This window comes from Phascolarctos cinereus, unplaced genomic scaffold (assembly GCF_003287225.1).
Source record: "Phascolarctos cinereus isolate Bilbo 61053 unplaced genomic scaffold, phaCin_HiC Scaffold_726;HRSCAF=1367, whole genome shotgun sequence".
Taxonomy (NCBI): Eukaryota; Metazoa; Chordata; class Mammalia; order Diprotodontia; family Phascolarctidae; genus Phascolarctos; species Phascolarctos cinereus.
In genome coordinates, this window is record NW_027556098.1 from 111107668 (window position 1) to 111125634 (window position 17967).

General features: G+C 36.7%; 1 protein-coding gene across 1 annotated transcript in view; it reads left to right on the forward strand.

The window, feature by feature from the left end:
* The first annotated feature begins 1616 nt into the window (after positions 1–1616).
* CFAP91 (cilia and flagella associated protein 91) overlaps positions 1617–17967 on the forward strand; it is a 92473-nt gene continuing 76122 nt past the window's right edge. The window contains exon 1 of the mRNA XM_020985879.2: positions 1617–2065. Within this exon, the coding sequence (XP_020841538.1) occupies positions 1954–2065 (112 nt within the window). The 5' untranslated portion in view covers positions 1617–1953. The remainder of the gene's footprint in view (positions 2066–17967) is intronic.

Genomic DNA, 17967 nt, shown 5'->3' on the forward strand with positions numbered 1-17967 from the left:
TTGTTTTATCCTTTGAGCCAAAGAAGTCATGAAAATTTTCAATTAGGACAGTGATACTATCTGAACTGTACTGTTTTATCCTTGACCATAGAATTTATGAAAATTTTCAAGTAGGACGGTGATATTATCTGAACTGTACATTAAGAAGATTTTTTGGACAATTATATAAAGGATGGATCAGAAAGGAGGCATGGCTGGTGGAAGAGAGACAATCAGCTGTTGTATTAGAAGGCTAATACAGTGGTCGGATGAGAAGTATTGAGGGCCTGAACTAAAGTTATAGCCGTATAATTGGATAGAAGAAAACAAATTTGAGAGATTGAGGGGTGAGGGCAATTGCTTTAATATGGAGAGTAAAAGGGAGTTAACACTTGAAGATAAAGGTATGGTCCACAAAACCAGGGCAGGAGAACGAATCTGTTTGGGGTAGAAAATGAGCTCCATTTTGAACTTGTGTTTGAGGTGCTAGTGGGACATCCAAATACTGACATCCCGCAGGCAGTTAGAAATCACCTGTGCTCAGTAGATAAAATCTTGCAGGCTGGCATAGCTGCTGAGTTGAGAACAGAGATAGCAAGACAGCCCTCACTGATCTGGGTGCCAGTTTCTGGACTATATCAATTGTAGTTTGAATGAACACCTTTACTAGGTGTGAATCCAATAAACTTTATAAAAGAATTAACAGGATTTGGGTGTAGATTGGTTATAAGAGGTTTCAATCTTAGATGACCTCAGAGAATGGCAGTCATTGGCAAAAGTTGGTAAGTAGGAAAAGGAATTTGATTTATGAGGGAAGATGTTAAGTTTATAGGATCGTGATCTAGAGCTGGAAGGGACCTCCTCAGAGGTCTAATTTCTTCTTTTCACAAAAGAGAAAACTGAGGCCCAGAGTGACTTTGACCAAGGTCACATAGGTAGTGTCAGAGGTGGGATCAGAATCCAGATGCTGACTCCAGAGCCAGAAACTGAGGACCAGAGAGGTTAAGGAACTTGCTTAGGGTTACATCAAACCTAGTTCTTTCCACTACAGTTGTGATTAGGTTGAATTTGAGTCTTCTAAGCCAGAGCATCCTCACATCCTGATGTCAGTTGGCGGTGAAAAGGACTAGAAGTCTGCTGAAAGGTCAAGGAGTGGAGGGTTTTAGAATTACTAATCTTAGAGGTGTTGAAACCCTAAGAGTGGATGAAACCACAGGACACAGAAAATCACAGTAAAGAAAGAACCTGAAGGCTCCAGGATATATGCAAGTTGAGGGGGAAATGCTGAATATAAACAAGCCAAGAACATAACACCTTCAGGATGTCATCAAAGAAGGGGAAATTTACTAGAATTTCAAGGCCTTTATAAAACTCTTCTTTGTAACGTCATGACTATCCTGTTTTGGGGGTGGAAAGCCCTGGATTTCCAGTTGAAAGTTCTTACTGCCCGAGTGAATGGGGCAAAGCACTTAACCTCCCTAGATCTATTTTCTCATCTGTAAAATGGATAACACCTAAGTGTCTCTTATCTCCAAACCTCATGAAACCCGGCCCCATTCTGAACCCTGCCCGGGACGCGTCTTTGCTTCAGGAGCCTTAGGACGCGAACTTAAGGTCCGCTGCAGGGAAGACTGCACGCAGGGCAGCAGCAAAATGTTCCGGGACCATGGAGTAAAAGTGGGGGTTTTCCGAAATGAAACCCCCGATTTTTCCTCAAGGCTCTGGGATTTCCACAAGGCTGCCGGATTTAATCTGCAAACCACCACGGCATCTCCAGGACAGCTCTGACCTAGTCCCTGCAAGCCGGCCCCAGGAGAGGTAGCTGTTGCTGCAGCAGCTGTGCCAGCTGATGGGCGGCCCACCCCTTCCGGGTGCACCCCACTGCGCCTGCGCAGGGGTTGCCATAGCGACGCCGCCCAACAATCTCCAGACCTAGCCTAGCCCGGCTTGACCTAGGACGTAAAGGCCGCCACCATGAGCCGAGTGGTGACCGTCGAGCAGCCCCCTCCTCAGCATCCTCGGTTCCGGCAAAGGCTAGGGCGTGGAGGCACCGTAGCCAGCGGGCGACTGTATGACTACCTGTACGGTAAGAATGGGACCCCGGCTCTACTCGCCTCCCACCGACCCCCAGAGTGGGCGGGAACTCCGTCTTCCGGTAGAGGGAGAGGAGGCTGGAGTCGGTTAGAGCCAAACTTAAGTGTCATGTCTACGCAGGCACTGGGTTTTTCGGAGATTCGGAATCGCGCGCCCTTGGGATGCGCAGCGGCAGCGCTCCTCCGCTCCTGACTCCCCATCGGCTCCTCACTGCGCAGGCGTGGGCTTTGAGTGCGAGGTCATCAGGGAGCCGTCGGGGCCGAGGCTCCTTCTGTTCAATGAAACCTACCTTTATTAAGCGCTTCCTGTGTGTGTGGCACCGTGTGCCGGGAAAAAACGGCACAGACCCTGCCCTCAGGAAACTTCAGTTCTTCTGGGGTGGGAGAGGCATCGTGCACACCAATAAGGTGTCGGTCAGTAAGCATGTGTTAAGCCATTGGATGTGCCAGGCTCTGCAGTAAGCGTTGGGAAACGAAGAGTGGGAGATAAGCTAAAACAAAAAAACAAGGGTCCCTGCCCTCAAGGAGCCCACCTTCTGATGGGGGAGACGACATACAAACAAGATATTGACAGGTTAAATCTGAGATAATCTCAGAAGAAAGAGGCAGGCTCAGAAGAAAGGGACTTCTGTTAATGGGGATCCAGAAAAGCTTCTTGTAGAAAGCGAGATTTTGATTGAGAACAAAGTGATTCCCAAGGAAAAGGTGCATTCACCATGGAGAATATCAGGAAGTGCTGCTTACAAGAGGTGGGCTCTTGAGCTAAGCCCTGAAAAGAACAAGATAGCATGTGTTGTGTTGCTTGAGGAAGTCAGGTAGCATAGAAACAGAACTGCCATGCCAATTCAAATCATGAGATCATAGATTTAGAGCTGGAAGAGACCTTCACCATTGAGCGTTTTGGTCCATCAAACCTGAACAATGTGTTCAGTTGTTTTTTGGATGCTTCCAACTGGATGTCCTGTAGACATATGTATCCAAAACACAACTCATTATTTTCTCCCAAAAAACTCACCCTTCATGCTAATTTTCTGTCAAGATCATTACTAACTATTCTTCTGTAGTTACCAAGATTCACTTTGCAATAATTCTTAACTCTTCATTCTCTCTCATCACATATTTAATCATTTGCAGGTATTTTAGGGTTGTTTTCAGTGGCACTTGTTCCAAAACCATCAGTTATCCCCAATTATACCTGAGGTGTCTTATGTATACATGTAAACACATATATGTAAATATGCACACACACATACATGTATGTACTGTGTGTTTATTAGTTCATATTCCTGTAGTTCATCATTTTACAGTGTTCTCCCCACAATGCCTCTGTGAAGCATGTGGTATAAATATCATTTTGTCTGTGTTGTACATGAGGAATAGAGAGAAATGACTTGCTTGGGGTCAGAGCCAGGTTTTGAATCTCTAGTTTCCAAGTCTAGCACTCATTCCCTTGTACTTTTTTTTTTTTAGGCAATGGGGGTTAAGTGACTTGCACAGCTAGCTAGTAAGTGTCTGAGGCCAGATTTGAATTTAGGTCCTCCTGACTCCAGGGCCAGTGTTCTATCTACTACCCCAAATCAATCGAACTATTTCTCCATCTACCATTCTCTGTGTGTCTCTCAGTCTCTGTCTCTCTGTCTCTGTCTCTATCTGTCTGTCTGTCTCCCTCTCCCCTGTCCCCTTTCTTCCTCTGGTCTCTTTCCTGAATTCCAGATCTTCACTACCAGTTGTCTGTTGGACATTTCCAACTGGATGTCTTGTAGACATTTCAAAATTGACATATCCAAGACATAGCTCACTATTTTTCCAGGGAAAAAAACCCCAAAAATAAAAATCTCACCCTTCTTGCTAAGCTAACTTTCTGTCAAGGTCATTACTATCCTTCTAGTCACCTGGGTTCACTTTGGAATAATCCTTAACTCTTCCATTTTCCCTCATCCCCTATCCCATATTTAGTCACTTGCCAAATTCTGGATTCAAACAGTACAACAGCTCTTGCACCTGTCATCTTCTCTCCATTTACATGATTACCGCCCTAGTTTCAGTCCCTTAACAACTCTTTTCTGAGCTATTGCAATAGCCTCCAAATTGATGTTCCTGACAAGTTCTTTTCCTCTCCAACCCATTCTCCACACAACTGCCAAGCTGATATTCCAAAAGCACAGGTGTGATGAGTTCATAAACCTGCTCATTGAACTTCAGTAGTGACTTCTTGACTTTAGAGTAAAATTGAATTTCTTCTGGAAAATTTAAAGCCATTCACAATCTGGCTACAGCTTACCTTTCCAGCCTTCCCGCCAAACTGTCCTGCTGGTTGCTCCCCATGCACAGCCTTCTATCTCTCATCTCCATGCCTTTATATACATGCGTGAAATGCAGTCCCTCCTCACTTCTGTCTCTCAGAGTTCCTGTTTTCTTTCATTCCCACACACGAAGCCTTTCCAGCTCTACACTTTCCCCTATTCCCTTTTGCTCATTGTTAGTGTCTTCCATCCCCAAATCATATAATTTTTTTGTATTTATGTATTTGTGTACATGTTATTTCCTTCAATAAAATGTAAGCTCCTTGTAAGAGGACCAGTTTCATTCTTTTATTTGTCCCAAGCACAGTTTAGTAAAGGTTTAATAATTGCTTGTTGAATTGAATAACATAAATCTGTTAACCTCTTGTTATAAAAACATAAAGCTGCATACATAACTGATTTAAAAACTTTTGATTTTCAGTTCTGAATTATCTCCCTTCCTCCTTCCTCTTCCCACCCATTAAGGAGGCAAGTAATATCATACCCATTATATAATTGAAGTCATGGAAGGCACATTTCCACATTAACTATGTTGCCAAAGAAGAAGAAAAGAAAGAAAGAAAAAGACAGGGAAAGAAAATATACTTCAGTATATACTCAGAGTCTGTCAGTTCTCTGGAGGTGGATAGCATTTTTCATCATAAGTCCCTGGGAATTGTTGTGAATCATTGTATTGATGAGAGTGTCTAAATCTTTCACCATTGATTATCATTATAATATTGCTCTTACTCTATACAATGTTCTGTTTCTGTTTTGCTTTGCATCAGCTCATATAAGTCTTCCCAGGTTTTTCTGAAATCATCTCCTTCATAATTTCTTACAGCATAATAATATTCCATCACAATCATATACCACAACTTGTTTAGCCATTCCCCAATTGCTGGTTGTTGTTGTTAAGTTATGGCAGTCATATCCAGCTCTTAGTGACCTTATTTGGGGTTTTCTTGGCAAAGATACAGGAGTGGTTTTCCATTTTCTTCTCCAGCTCATTTTACAGATGAAGAAATTAAGGCAAAAAGCATTAAGTGACTTACCTGAGTAAGGTCATACAGCTAGTAAATATCTGAGGCTAGATTTGAACTCGTCTTCCTGACTCCAGGTCCTATGTTTTATCTGCTGTGCCATCTAGCTGCCCCAATTGATGGGCATCCCCTCATCCAATTCTTTGCCACCATTAAAAGAGCTGCTATAAATATAGTTGTACATATAGGTAATTTTCCTTTTCCTTTGATTTCTTTGGGTTACAGGCCTAGTAGTGGTATTGCTGGGTCAAAAGGCATGCAGTGTTTTATAGCCCTTTGGGCATAGTTCCCAATTATTCTTTAGAAGGGCTGGACTAGTTCACAAATCTACCAACAGTGCATTAGAGTCCCTATTTTTCCACATCCCCCTCAAACATTTGTCATTTTCTTTTTCTGTCATATTAGTCAATCTGATAAGTGATAAAGAGTGATTTATATTTAGATTTCCTGTGACTATTAATAGCTTTTTGATTTCTTATTCTGAAAACTGCCTGTTCTTATTCTTTGACCATCTGTAAATTGAAGAAAGGTTCTTATTTTTTATAAATTTGTATTAGTTCCCTATATATTTGAGAAATGAAACCTTTATCAGAAAATCTTACTGTAAATTTTTTTTCTCAATTTCCTGTTTTCCTTCTAATTTTGGCTGCACTGGTTTATGTAAATCCTATTTAACTTAATAAAAATTATCCATCCCCTCCCCCCGTCCCCAAATCTTTTCTGTCTCTTATTTGGTCATGACCTCTTCCCTTATCCATAGATCTGAGAGATCTTTTTTCCATGTTCCCCTAATTTGCTAATGATATATCACCCTTTATGTCTAAATCATATCCCCATTTTGAGCTTATCTTGGAATACAGTGTGTCAACCTGGAAGAACTCAGACCAGCTAGGTGATCAATAAATGAAGTGAAGCTGAACCATGACCATGTTAGTAACATGGACCTCAAAACGAAAGGCAAAGCGATCTATAGACAACCTTGATTTCCAAAAAAGGGGAGCAAGGTACATGCAAGGAGAATGAGAAGTCCCTGAAAATAGGGCAGATTAAAACCTCAAGGCCAAAAGGGAGCCAGTTAAGAAGGTGAGCAATCCACTAGTGGTGGGAGGGCTCAGACTCAACTTTGCCATGGAAAGAAACCTCTGAGCCAGGAATGCCAAAAGCCAGATTTTTCTACCAAGGGGTTATGGGTTAGGAGTGACCTATCCCCACTGTCCATTTAGTCAGTACATTTCATCTTGAATCTCAGATGTCCTTTGTAGCCATTTTGTCTTCTGGAAGTATCTTCTCTTGGACATTTTTGTAAGGGACAGAATATCATCTTACAACATCAGCAAAGAAGTTACATTGTTTTAACAAGCTTGCAAAACCTTGCAAAAACAGGGAAACAGGGGAAAGGGCAAGACAATGACATGGGCCCTAATCTTTTAATAGACCCCAAAGTTCTAGAGAGCAGAACCGGTTTTAACCAGCCCTAAGTAGGACAAAGGGCATGGCTTTTGGAACTGTGCATGCTTAATTAGTTGATATAATATTAACTGACACGTCCTGAATAGAATTAGAGCCTCATTAACTGATCAGGTGAGGGACAGGGGAAACATGGGATGGGCGGGCCACAAAGATTGTAACCCAGAAAGGAGCGGATCAATCTGGGCCTGGAAGGGAGGAGTTGAGGCATTCTAACGGTATAACTTCTGTATTTGGCACACTCTCTTCTCAGAGGTGTGCCCAGTTCTGGAGCACCATAATAAATGATTCTTCAGTCACTCCCAGCTTAGTTTTGCTTTTAACTAGAAGGCTAGATTTCTCAGTCATACAACAGAGGGGCAATTGGCTTCAGCACCTCGTCAGGCCTTAAGCCTCCACTCTGCTCTGAGGGTCTGTAAGGCCTTATTTCTGTTAGTTTTTGTACTTCCTTCTCCAGTTGGCCAGTTGTCTTTTTAAGAGATTTGTTTTCTTCAGTGTACTTTTTTTCCAATTGGCCAATTGTATTTTTTAAGGACTCTTCTACCTCTCTCATTAGACTTTTAAAATCCGTCTTGAGCTCTTCTAAGAAGGCTTTTTGGGCTTCAGACCAGTTCATATTCCCTTTTGATGTTGCAGATGTGGGTTTGTTGACCATGTTGTCCTCTTCAGAATTTCTGTCTTGATCTTCACTCTTCTCAGAATAGGAATCTATGGTACATTTCTTTTTACTCATGGTTTCTTTATTCCCTGGCCTTTAAAGAGATTGAGCTCTCCTGCTGGGGAACAGAGGGCACTAATCCAAGCTTCTTGTATCAGGAGCCTAGGTCTTGGTCACTGGCTTTGTGTGCTGGGGTCTCTTATATTGGCAATTGGAGGCTGTAGGGTTCTGGCAGCTTACCTCTTGTTGGGCAGGAATCAGCAAGGCTGGAACTTTCAGACAGTTCTAGGTTGCCTGCTTTTCCTTTCCTTTAGCTTTCTTCAGCTCCTTTTAGATGGGTGCTGCAGGGTGTTTATCTGCCTGGGGCCCCCTGCAGTGTTGTCTCCCTCCTTTCTGCTAATGCACTGGGAGATTCCTTTGTGATAGAGTGCCGAGGCACCTAGTGGTTTTTTTGAGCTGGTTTCCACGGGTTCCCCTTGCCCTCACTGAGGCACTTGGAGGTCCAGGTGTTAGTGTTTGCTTGCTCTATCACCTGGGCTTCAGGATCTCCTTCTGGTTGACAGTTGCAGGCTGTAGGATTCTGACAGCTTACCTGGTGTTGGGTTGGAATCAGCAAGGCTGGGACTTTAGGAAGACTCTAGGTTGCTTTCTTTCTTCAGCTTCTTTCAGATGAATGCTGCAGGGTGCTTGTCAGCCTGGGGCCGTTTGTAGTGCTGCTGCCCTTATTTTTGCTGAGGCACTGGAAGACCCATTTGCTTGGGCTCCTGCACTGCTGTTCCCTGTCTTTCTTCTAGTTCAGCTGGTCCAGGGTTTTTTTCTGGGGTGATATTTTCCGGGTTTTCAGAGGTGGATCTCTAAGGCCTTATTTCTAACATTTTGGAATAGATGGTCTCATTCTCAGGGGAGCTTTGAAGGGGGCTCATCTTCAGTAGATTTGCTTCTCTGGTTGCATGTCACTTGTAGATTCTTAGATGTTCTTGTTGAAATTTTTTACAAAACATCTCAATACACTTTAATACAATCTCATAAGTATTACTTCTGTAATAACCAGTTCATGTGATGAAAACCATCTCAATTTTGTGGTTCTGATAACTTTAAATTAGGAATCTGTAGTTCACTTAAAACTTCAGAAAATTTCAGTTCTTAAATTACGGCTTCCTGTTTTTATCTTTATCTAAACTCTTTACCTGTTATAGACACTGCCAATAACAAGCTAAAGAATCTTTAAAAATCCATGAGAATCTGACCTATAAAATGAGTCCTTCTGGTTCATGATTTAATATTTACCATAGCAGACTTATAAGCTAGAGCTAAGAATACTTTTCTAAAGTAGCATCAACTCCATCATCATTATCTCCCTACAATGTAAGTTAGCAAACTGTTATATTGATATAGTTAAGAAAATTAAATATAAACTGAAAAATCAAAAATTAAATATTTTAAGATGCCACAGAAGGCAGAATTATTAAAACCTTTTAAATATACATATATAATTGTCTGATCTTGTTGCCTTCTTAAAATTTTTGCTGCAATTATTATTTAGAACCTAAAATTTTCAATCAATCCAAATTTTTTCCTTTTGGAACTCCAGTGAATTACAGCTGAGGATTAGAAACTGATAAGGATCTAATCCTCACATAAGAACATAGTTAACAGAGCACTTTTTATAAGATGACTGCTAATACACAAATGAATTCACTTAAAAGTTGCAAATTTCACCTCAATTGTAGTAAAAAAATCATGGGATATGGGATGTGTAAATACACTAATCAATTTTAAAAGAGAACAAATCAAGTAAGTAGTCAATAATAAAACATTTTGCACCAGGGGGCATGCTCTATAAACAGATGTTAATTTCACCTTAAATAATAAATACAAATAAAATTGACTTTCTCTTTGAGATAACACGAGATATTCCATAAAGCTCCTTTAAGAAACTGATTGCACTGAAAGTCTTTTCTTCAAAACAAAACTAAAGAAGTTTCTGATCTTAACTTGAACTAACTAATAAGCTCTTACATCATTGTCTAATTATTGCTATGTCATTCTGAAAAAAAAAACAGGCAGATGGCAAAGCCAAAGTTGTTTAGGATACGGGAATAACTATAAGCAGAGATTGAAAATAGGGAGATTTTATATAGCAGCATCTTATAACAGTGCAGAGATGCTAAATTATTATGGCAATAAGATTCATCATAAAAAATAAAAATCACACCTTAACTTGTCCTGGTTAGGGAGATTTGCTGTGAAATGAAGAAGTAGGTTGGGACCACTATAGCAGCATCAATATTGGCCCTGCAGGTCTAAGCCCAAGGACACAGAATGACTCAACATATGTATAACAGGATAAAGCATCCTCAGTCCCTTTGATTTCAGGTAAGAATAGTATAGGAAGCCAGATATATGACAGGGTACCACAGCCAGGCTCAGAATTAACCAGGTGAAAAAATTTCTTGCTTAGGAAACTGAGTGAAGAGAGTCTTACCTTAGTCACCCTCCCAATCTTTTGCCCAGAGACAAAGAGATATCCACTGGCCATAGATCACAGAACTCTCACTCAATTGAGCTGCTGGCATATTTCTCAAATGGTAGATTACTGACTCACAGATTGAGTAGACAATCATGCCTGAAATCAAAACTTAGAGTAAATAATATTAGATTATAGCCCCATGAGATTTCACCTCAAATAGCAAGTTCTACTAATCATGCTTAGAGATACACACACATAGTTATAATTATAGTTATTAACAAATTGCTCTCATGTTGTTGCAGTAAATAAACTTAACAATAAAAAATTTATCAGGCTTTCTAAAAACAATCAAACATTCTTTTTTCCTATTATTCTCTTTTTCAAATACAGCTTAAAATTCATCCTGATGTAAAAGGCGGTCATTAGAATTTAATGAACCAATTACATATCACATAGATAGTGACTATGTGATAGTTTATTCAAAATACCAACAGTAATGTCTAGACTAACAAATATTCTTTTTTTCCAAAGTATTGTATATTAACACTATTAAAACAAAAATAAATTATCGAGACTGGAGTCTGTTAAGACTAAGTTGGTTAAAGGTGTAATGTTAGTAGAGACTATTCTGAGTATAACTTCATAATTTTCATAATCAGAAAGTAGCACTTAAATTTATTCACTATGAACACAGTTAAATTTTGTTTTCCTCCCTTATCCAAGGAGTCTTTGTAATGGGGAATGGAGATCCTGCTCCCTAAACAAATCAATACATATATTTTTTCGCAGAGCTGATAAGATTCTTTTGACCTTCCTCAAGAAACTTGGCAGTTTACACATAAGCATATCTTTACAAGGTCTTTCTCTCACTCCTCTTTTCTTTTAAAAAAGTAAGCCTTTATTATACCATCCTTTACAAATATACCCAGTTAAATGTTTCAGAAATTTTAGCATTATGACAATAACCTCCAATAACTTAATAATTTCACAGTACCCAAATCAAAAAAGAGTAAAAATCACCAATGACATAATTTTACAATTACCTTAACATCATTTCTTATAAAATGGTTCCCCAGTACTCACAATACAGCAAAATTTAGAAAAAATGATAATATTAATATCATGAATTTAAAACATGAAACAACAAAATTTAGTACTAATCAGATATTAATTTAGTTAAATGCAATTCCAAATTACTCTTATATAGGAAAACATCCTGCCACAAGTGGTTCTTAAAATCATAATCCTTATAATTTAGATAGGTATTAGTATAACACATATTTCACATTTCATTAAAGAATCAGCAAAAAGAAACATATACCTAGAATGAATGAAATTACACAAGACAAATGAATCTCACAGTAAAATTACAAGGAGATTCATATAAGGCTTTAACCAGTTTAAATTTACAACTGTTATTGTTAGTTTAATTCAAAATATGTAAGCCTAAATATTATAAGGCCTTTTAAGATCTCAGGAGTCTGCATTTCAAAAATTAAAGATATTTGTTATATCGAAATCACAATAAAGACATTATTATCTATCATACTTATAAATGAACAGTTTCAAATAACTTGCATCCTTTTAACAATTGAATCTGTTAGTTTAATCAATAACCTAAAAGAATCCAGATTTTAAAAGAATTTGTCACTTTGCCAATATTTCTAATGTAATAAATTTTCAAACTAATGTTAGGTATAATCTTTTTCCACATTATAGACTGGCAAATTGAGGTAACTTGTTTTAAGATCACACAACAAATTACCTGATCTATGGATTTTTTAAACATGTTGTCTTAATGCCAAATAGTAGAATAAATTCCAACTTATCATAAGCATTCTTATTAAGAGAGACATATTTCACTTAAAATGAAACCAGAGTAAAATCAATCATGCCTAGGTCTGTTTTCCAAATGGTATCACACAGAATCTCCATCTATAATTTCAATTATTTAGCATTATTTTTTTCCATAAGGGCCATGTATCTTAAACATTTCATCTAATAATAATAATTTTCAGATAATCTACTGCCAAAGATTTTTAAAATGGCAATCTAATATTAAATTTTAATCTACCCTAAATATCACACTTACCAGCACATTTTCAAATTGTTCAAATCTGGGTTCTGCAATTGCAGAAAGAACACATTGCTCACCAGTTTACTTCTAGCTTTATATAACTTTTCGCTATCTACTTTCAAATCAAAGTGCAATTGTTATTACTACAATTTCAATAAAATAAATGCATATGGTTTTCACATAGTTCTTATTCCAACCACAACCAAAAACCTCCCTCAAACCCATCATTCAACATACTTAAACTTTCTCATATTTCTCTGCATGTATTCCTCAGGTGGTCTTAAAAACCATGTCTTTCTAATTCCTGCCATATTCTTCTCTCAAACTTTTATTTTGTTTACTTCCTAAATTTTCCTTCTTTCAATAGTGTTTCAGACTATCTATCTCATTAATCTTTGCTTCAGGCAGTTTTTCCTTTATTATTTTATGACACATTGTTAATCAAAATCAGTGATTTCCTAAAAACTGTTACTCCCTGTAGTTGTGACTTTGCCTCTACTTTAACTCTATTGAATTATTGCCAGTTCTGTTTTTCCCTAAGAGATGGAAGCATCAAAAATCCTTTAAGATGCTTTTAGCAATTACAAAAGTCTTTAACAGGTTACAAAAACTTGGTCTATTCAAATAACAGTTAAGTTCTGTTACATTATTTCAAGTTGTTCCCATAAATGAGCTTCTCTGTTATGGGCAAGAAGAAAGAAAGTTTTTAAGATTCAAATATATAATCTAATACAAAATAGGTAGGAGTCCCATAATTTACAGCAAAATTCTAAGTTAAGACACAGCAATTCAAAAAGGCATTTCTAAGTTAATTTCTACTTCACTTTAATTTGTAAACCCCCAAGTATCCAGTTAGTTTTTTTCATCAAATCCAATTTATAATCCCCAGAGGATTCTGGGAAGATGGCAGAATAAAGCGGCAAATTACCTGGCTCTCTAAATTCTCCCACAAACAATATAAAATAATGGCCAAATGGAAAAGGAAGTCCAAAAGTTCACTGAAGAAAATACTTCCTTAAAAATTAGAGTGGAGCAGTTGGAAGCTAGTGATTTATGAGAAATCAAGACATTGTAAAACAAAACCAAAAGAATGAAAAAAAAAAATAGAAGACAATGTTAAATATCTCATTGGAAAAACAACTGACCTGGAAAATAGATCCAGGAGAGATAATTTAAAAATTATTGGACTACCTGAAAGGCATGATCAAAAAAAGAGCCTAGACATCATCTTTCAAGAAATTATCAAGGAAAACTGCCCTGATATTTTAGAACCAGAGGGCAAAATAGAAATGGAAAGGATCCATCAATCACCTCCTGAAAGAGATCCCCAAAGGAAAACTCCTGGGAATATTGTAACCAAATTCCAGAGTTCCCAAATGAAGGAGAAAATATTGCAAGCAGCCAGAAAGAAACAATTCAAGTATTGTGAAAACACAATAAGGATAACACAAGATTTAGCAGCTTCTACATTAAGGAACCAGAGGGCTTGGAACATAATATTCCAGAAGTCAAAGGAGATAGAATTACAACCAAGAATCACCTACCCAGCAAAACAGTATAATCTCTCAGGGGGGAAAATGGATATTCAGTGAAATAGAGGACTTTCAAGCATTCTTGATGAAAAGACCAGAGCTGGATAGAAAATTTGACTTTCAAATATAGAACTCAAGTGGAACATGAAGAGGTAAACATGAAAGAGAAATCATAAGAGATTTATTAAGATTGAACTGTTTACATTCCTGAATGGAAAGATGATATTTGTAACTTATGAGACCTTTGTCAGTATTAGGGTAGTTGGAGGGGAAAAATTATATGTATAGATAGATAGATGAATGGATAGATGGATAGACAGAGGTCACAGGGTGAGTTGAAGATGAAGGGGTGATATTTGAAGAGTACAATTAAGCAGTGAGAGAGGACTGTACTGGGAGAAGGAGAAAGGGAGAGATAGAATGAGGTAAATTATCTCACAAAAAACAGACAAGAAAAGGCTTTTATGGTGGAGAGGAAGTGGGGAAAGGTGAGAAGGAATGAGTGAATCTTATTCTCATAGGATTTGGCTTAAGGAGAGAATACCATACACACTCAATTGGGTATGGAAAGCTATCTTACTCTACAGGAAAATAGGGGGGAGGGGGATAAGAGAGCAGGAGGATGATAAAGGGGAGGACAGATTGGGGGAGGGTGTAATCAGAAGCAAACATTTCTGAGGAGGGACAAGGCCAAAAAAGGAAATAGAATAAATGGGGGGGGCGGATTAGGATGAAGGGAAATATAGTTAGTTTTCTACAACATGACTACCATAGAAGTGTTTTGCATGAATACACATGTATAACCTGTATCGAGTTGCTTGCCTTCTAAATTAGGGTGAGTGGGAAGGGAGGAAGGGAGAAAATTTGGAACCCATAGTTTTAAAAACAAATGTCAAAAATTGTTTTTACATGCAACTGGAAATAAGATATACAGGCAGTGGGGTATGGAAATCTATCCTGCCTTACATGAAAATAGAAGGGGAAGGGTATAAGAGAAGGGGGTGGGAGAGATAGAAGGGAGGGCAGATTAGGGGAAAGGGTATTCAGAATGCACACTATCTTAGGGTGGGGGAAGGGACTAGATGGCATGAAAATTTGAAAGTCAAAATCTTGTGGAAATTAATGCTGAAAACTAAAAATAAATAAATATTAAAAATAAAAAAATAGGATAGAGGGAAATGTACTAGACCTGTGTTCAAATTGTAGCTCTTCTTACTGGCAAATCCTTTTCAATAGAATGAACAAAGGTTAATAACACTTTTATTATTAACTTTTCCTTTTTATTATTAACCAAAGATTATTTGAAGGAAAACATTATGTAAATATAATGTGTCATGCAATATTTACTTCAGGGATCCATGATTTTATCAGGGTGGATTATTCCTTTCACTGAACTTGATTGTCACCTCTCTATCACTTAGTCATTTGAACATTGTTACAATTGTTCTTCACAGTGTGGGTTTCACCTTTATTGTTTCTCCTGCCTAGAAGGTAAACTAACTATCCTCAGATAGCTCACTAATAATAACATGATGATAATGATATGGGACTTTATTTATTTATAATTTTACTTATTTGTAATTTTCATGGGACTTTAATGTGAATGAGATGAACTCACTTATTAAATAGGAATGGATAGCAGAATGGACGAAAAGCCAGAATCCAATAATATGTTGCTTACAGGAAACACATTTGAAAATGAGAGATACACATAGAATGAAAATAAAGTGCTGGAGTAGAATTTATTATGCCTCAGCTGATGCAAAAAAAAAAATCAGGGGTAGCAATCATGATCTCAGACAAAGTTAAAGCTAAAATAGATTTAATTGAAAGAGATGAGCAGAGAAACTACATTATGATGCAAGGTACCATAGATAACAAAGTAGTATCAATACTAAACCTATATGCACCAAATGCTAAAGCGCTCACATTTTTAAAGGAAAAGCTAAATTAATTACAGATGGAAATAGATAGCAAAACTATAACAGTGGGGGATTTCAATCTTCCCTTCTTACAACTAGATAAATCTAACCAAAAAACAAAAAAGAATTGAAGGAGTTGAATAGAATCTTAGTTAAGTTAGATATCTGGATAAGACATCTGAAGAGAATTGAATTTGGAATAGAGAGGAATGCAACTTTTTCTCAGTATTACGTAGTACCTTTACAAAAATTTACCACATATTAGGGCATACAAACTTTATAGTTGGATGCAAAAAAAGCAGAAATATTAAGTGCATCCTTTTCAGATCACAATGCAATAAAATTGTATTTAACAAGGGACTATGGAAACATTAATAATTAATTGGAGGCTAAATAACCTAATATTAAAGAATTGAGTGGGTTAAAGAAGAAGTCAGAAAAAATAAATAATTTTATTAAAGAAAATGATAATGAAACAGCATGTTAAAACCTATGGGATGCAGGAAGAGCAGTAATCACAGGAAGATGTATCTCTCTAAATGTGTACATCAGGAAGATAGAAAAAGAGCAGATCAATAAATTGATATGTAATTTAAAAAAACTAGAAAAAGAACAAATTAAAAATCCCCAATTAAACACCAAATTGGAAATGCCAAAATTAAAGGTGAGATTTTAAAATTTGTTCTGAATTTAAGAAATAAAACAGGCATTTCATAACATAGTAGAATAGAAAAAAAGATAATTATACATGAAACTATAAATCTATTATATGCAACCTGCTATTCCTTTTAAATATATATTAAAGTTACCCCTTGTAAATTTTTTTCTTCCATCATCCCCTCCCCGCCTCAGAGATGGCTGGTATTAGACACAAATATGTGTGTGTGTGTATATGTATATGTATACACACACACACACACACACATACATATATATGTATATATGTAAAAATCATTCCACACATACTTCTATTTATCAGTTTCTTCTCTGGATGCAAGTTAGTGTCCTCCCTCATAGGTCTTTTGTAGTTAATTTGGGTATTTATAAAAGTCAAAATAATTTAGTTGCTCAAAGTTGTTCTTAAAACAATACTGCTGTTATTATATATAACATTCTCTTAGTTCTGCTCACTTTAATCTTCATTATTTCATGCAAGTCTATCCATATTTTTCTAAGATCATTGAGTTCATCATTTCTTATAGCACGATAGTATTACATCATGATAATAAACCACAACTTGTTCAACCATTCCTCAATTGATGGGCATCCCTGCAGTTTCCAGTTCTTTGCCATCACAAAGAGAGCTGCTATAAATATTTTAGAACATATAGGTTCTTTTCCTTTTTCCCTAATCACCTTTGGAAAGTAGTGGTAAGATTAATAAAATTGAATATAAGAAAACCATTGAATTAATAAATAAAACTAGAAGTTGGTTTTATGAAAAAAAAATAGACAAACTGTTGGTTAATATGATAAAAAAAAAAGAATACCAAATTACTAGTATCAGAAATGAAATGGGTGAATATATATCATTAATGAAGATCAAATCAAATCAATTATTAGGAGTTATTTTGCTCAGCTATATGCCAATAACTTTAACAATTTAAGTAAAATGGAAGAATATTTACAAAAATATAAACTACCTAGATTAACAGAAGAGGAAATAGAATATCTAAATAAACCTATTTTATTAAAAGAAATTGAACAGGCCTTAAGTGAGCTTCCTAAGAAAAAAAGCATCAGGACCAGATTGATTTTACAGGTGAATTCTACCAAACATTTAAAAATCAACTAATTTAAATATTAAATAAATTATTTGGAATAATAGGCAAAGAAGGAGTTCTACCAAACTCTTTTTATGCAGCAAGTATGGTGTTGATACCTAGATGAGGAAGAGCAAAAACAGAGAAAGAAAATTATAAACCAATTTTACTAATGAATATGAATACAAAAATTCTAACTAAAATATTAGCCAGGAGACTACAAAAATAAATTACAAAAATTATACATCGCAGCCAAGTGGGATTTATGCCAGAAATTCAGGGATGATTTAATGTAGGAAAACTATTAATATAATTGATTATGTCAATAACAAAAGTAACAAGAATCATATGATTATATCAATAAGTGCAGAAAAACCTTTGACAAAATGCAATACTCACTTCTGTTAAAAACACTCAAAACCATAGGCATAAATGAATTTTTCCTTAAAAGGATAGAAAGCATCTACTTAAAACATAAGCAAGTATTATTTGTTATAATGATGTTAGAATCCTTTCCAATAAGATCAGGAGTGAAACAAGGATGTCTATTATCACCAGTATTATTCAGTATTTAATTAGAAATGCTAGCAGCAGCAATAGGAGAAGAAAAAGAAATGGAAGGAATCAGAATGGGATATGAGGTAATAAAACTATCTCTCTTTGTTGGTGATGTGGTGATAT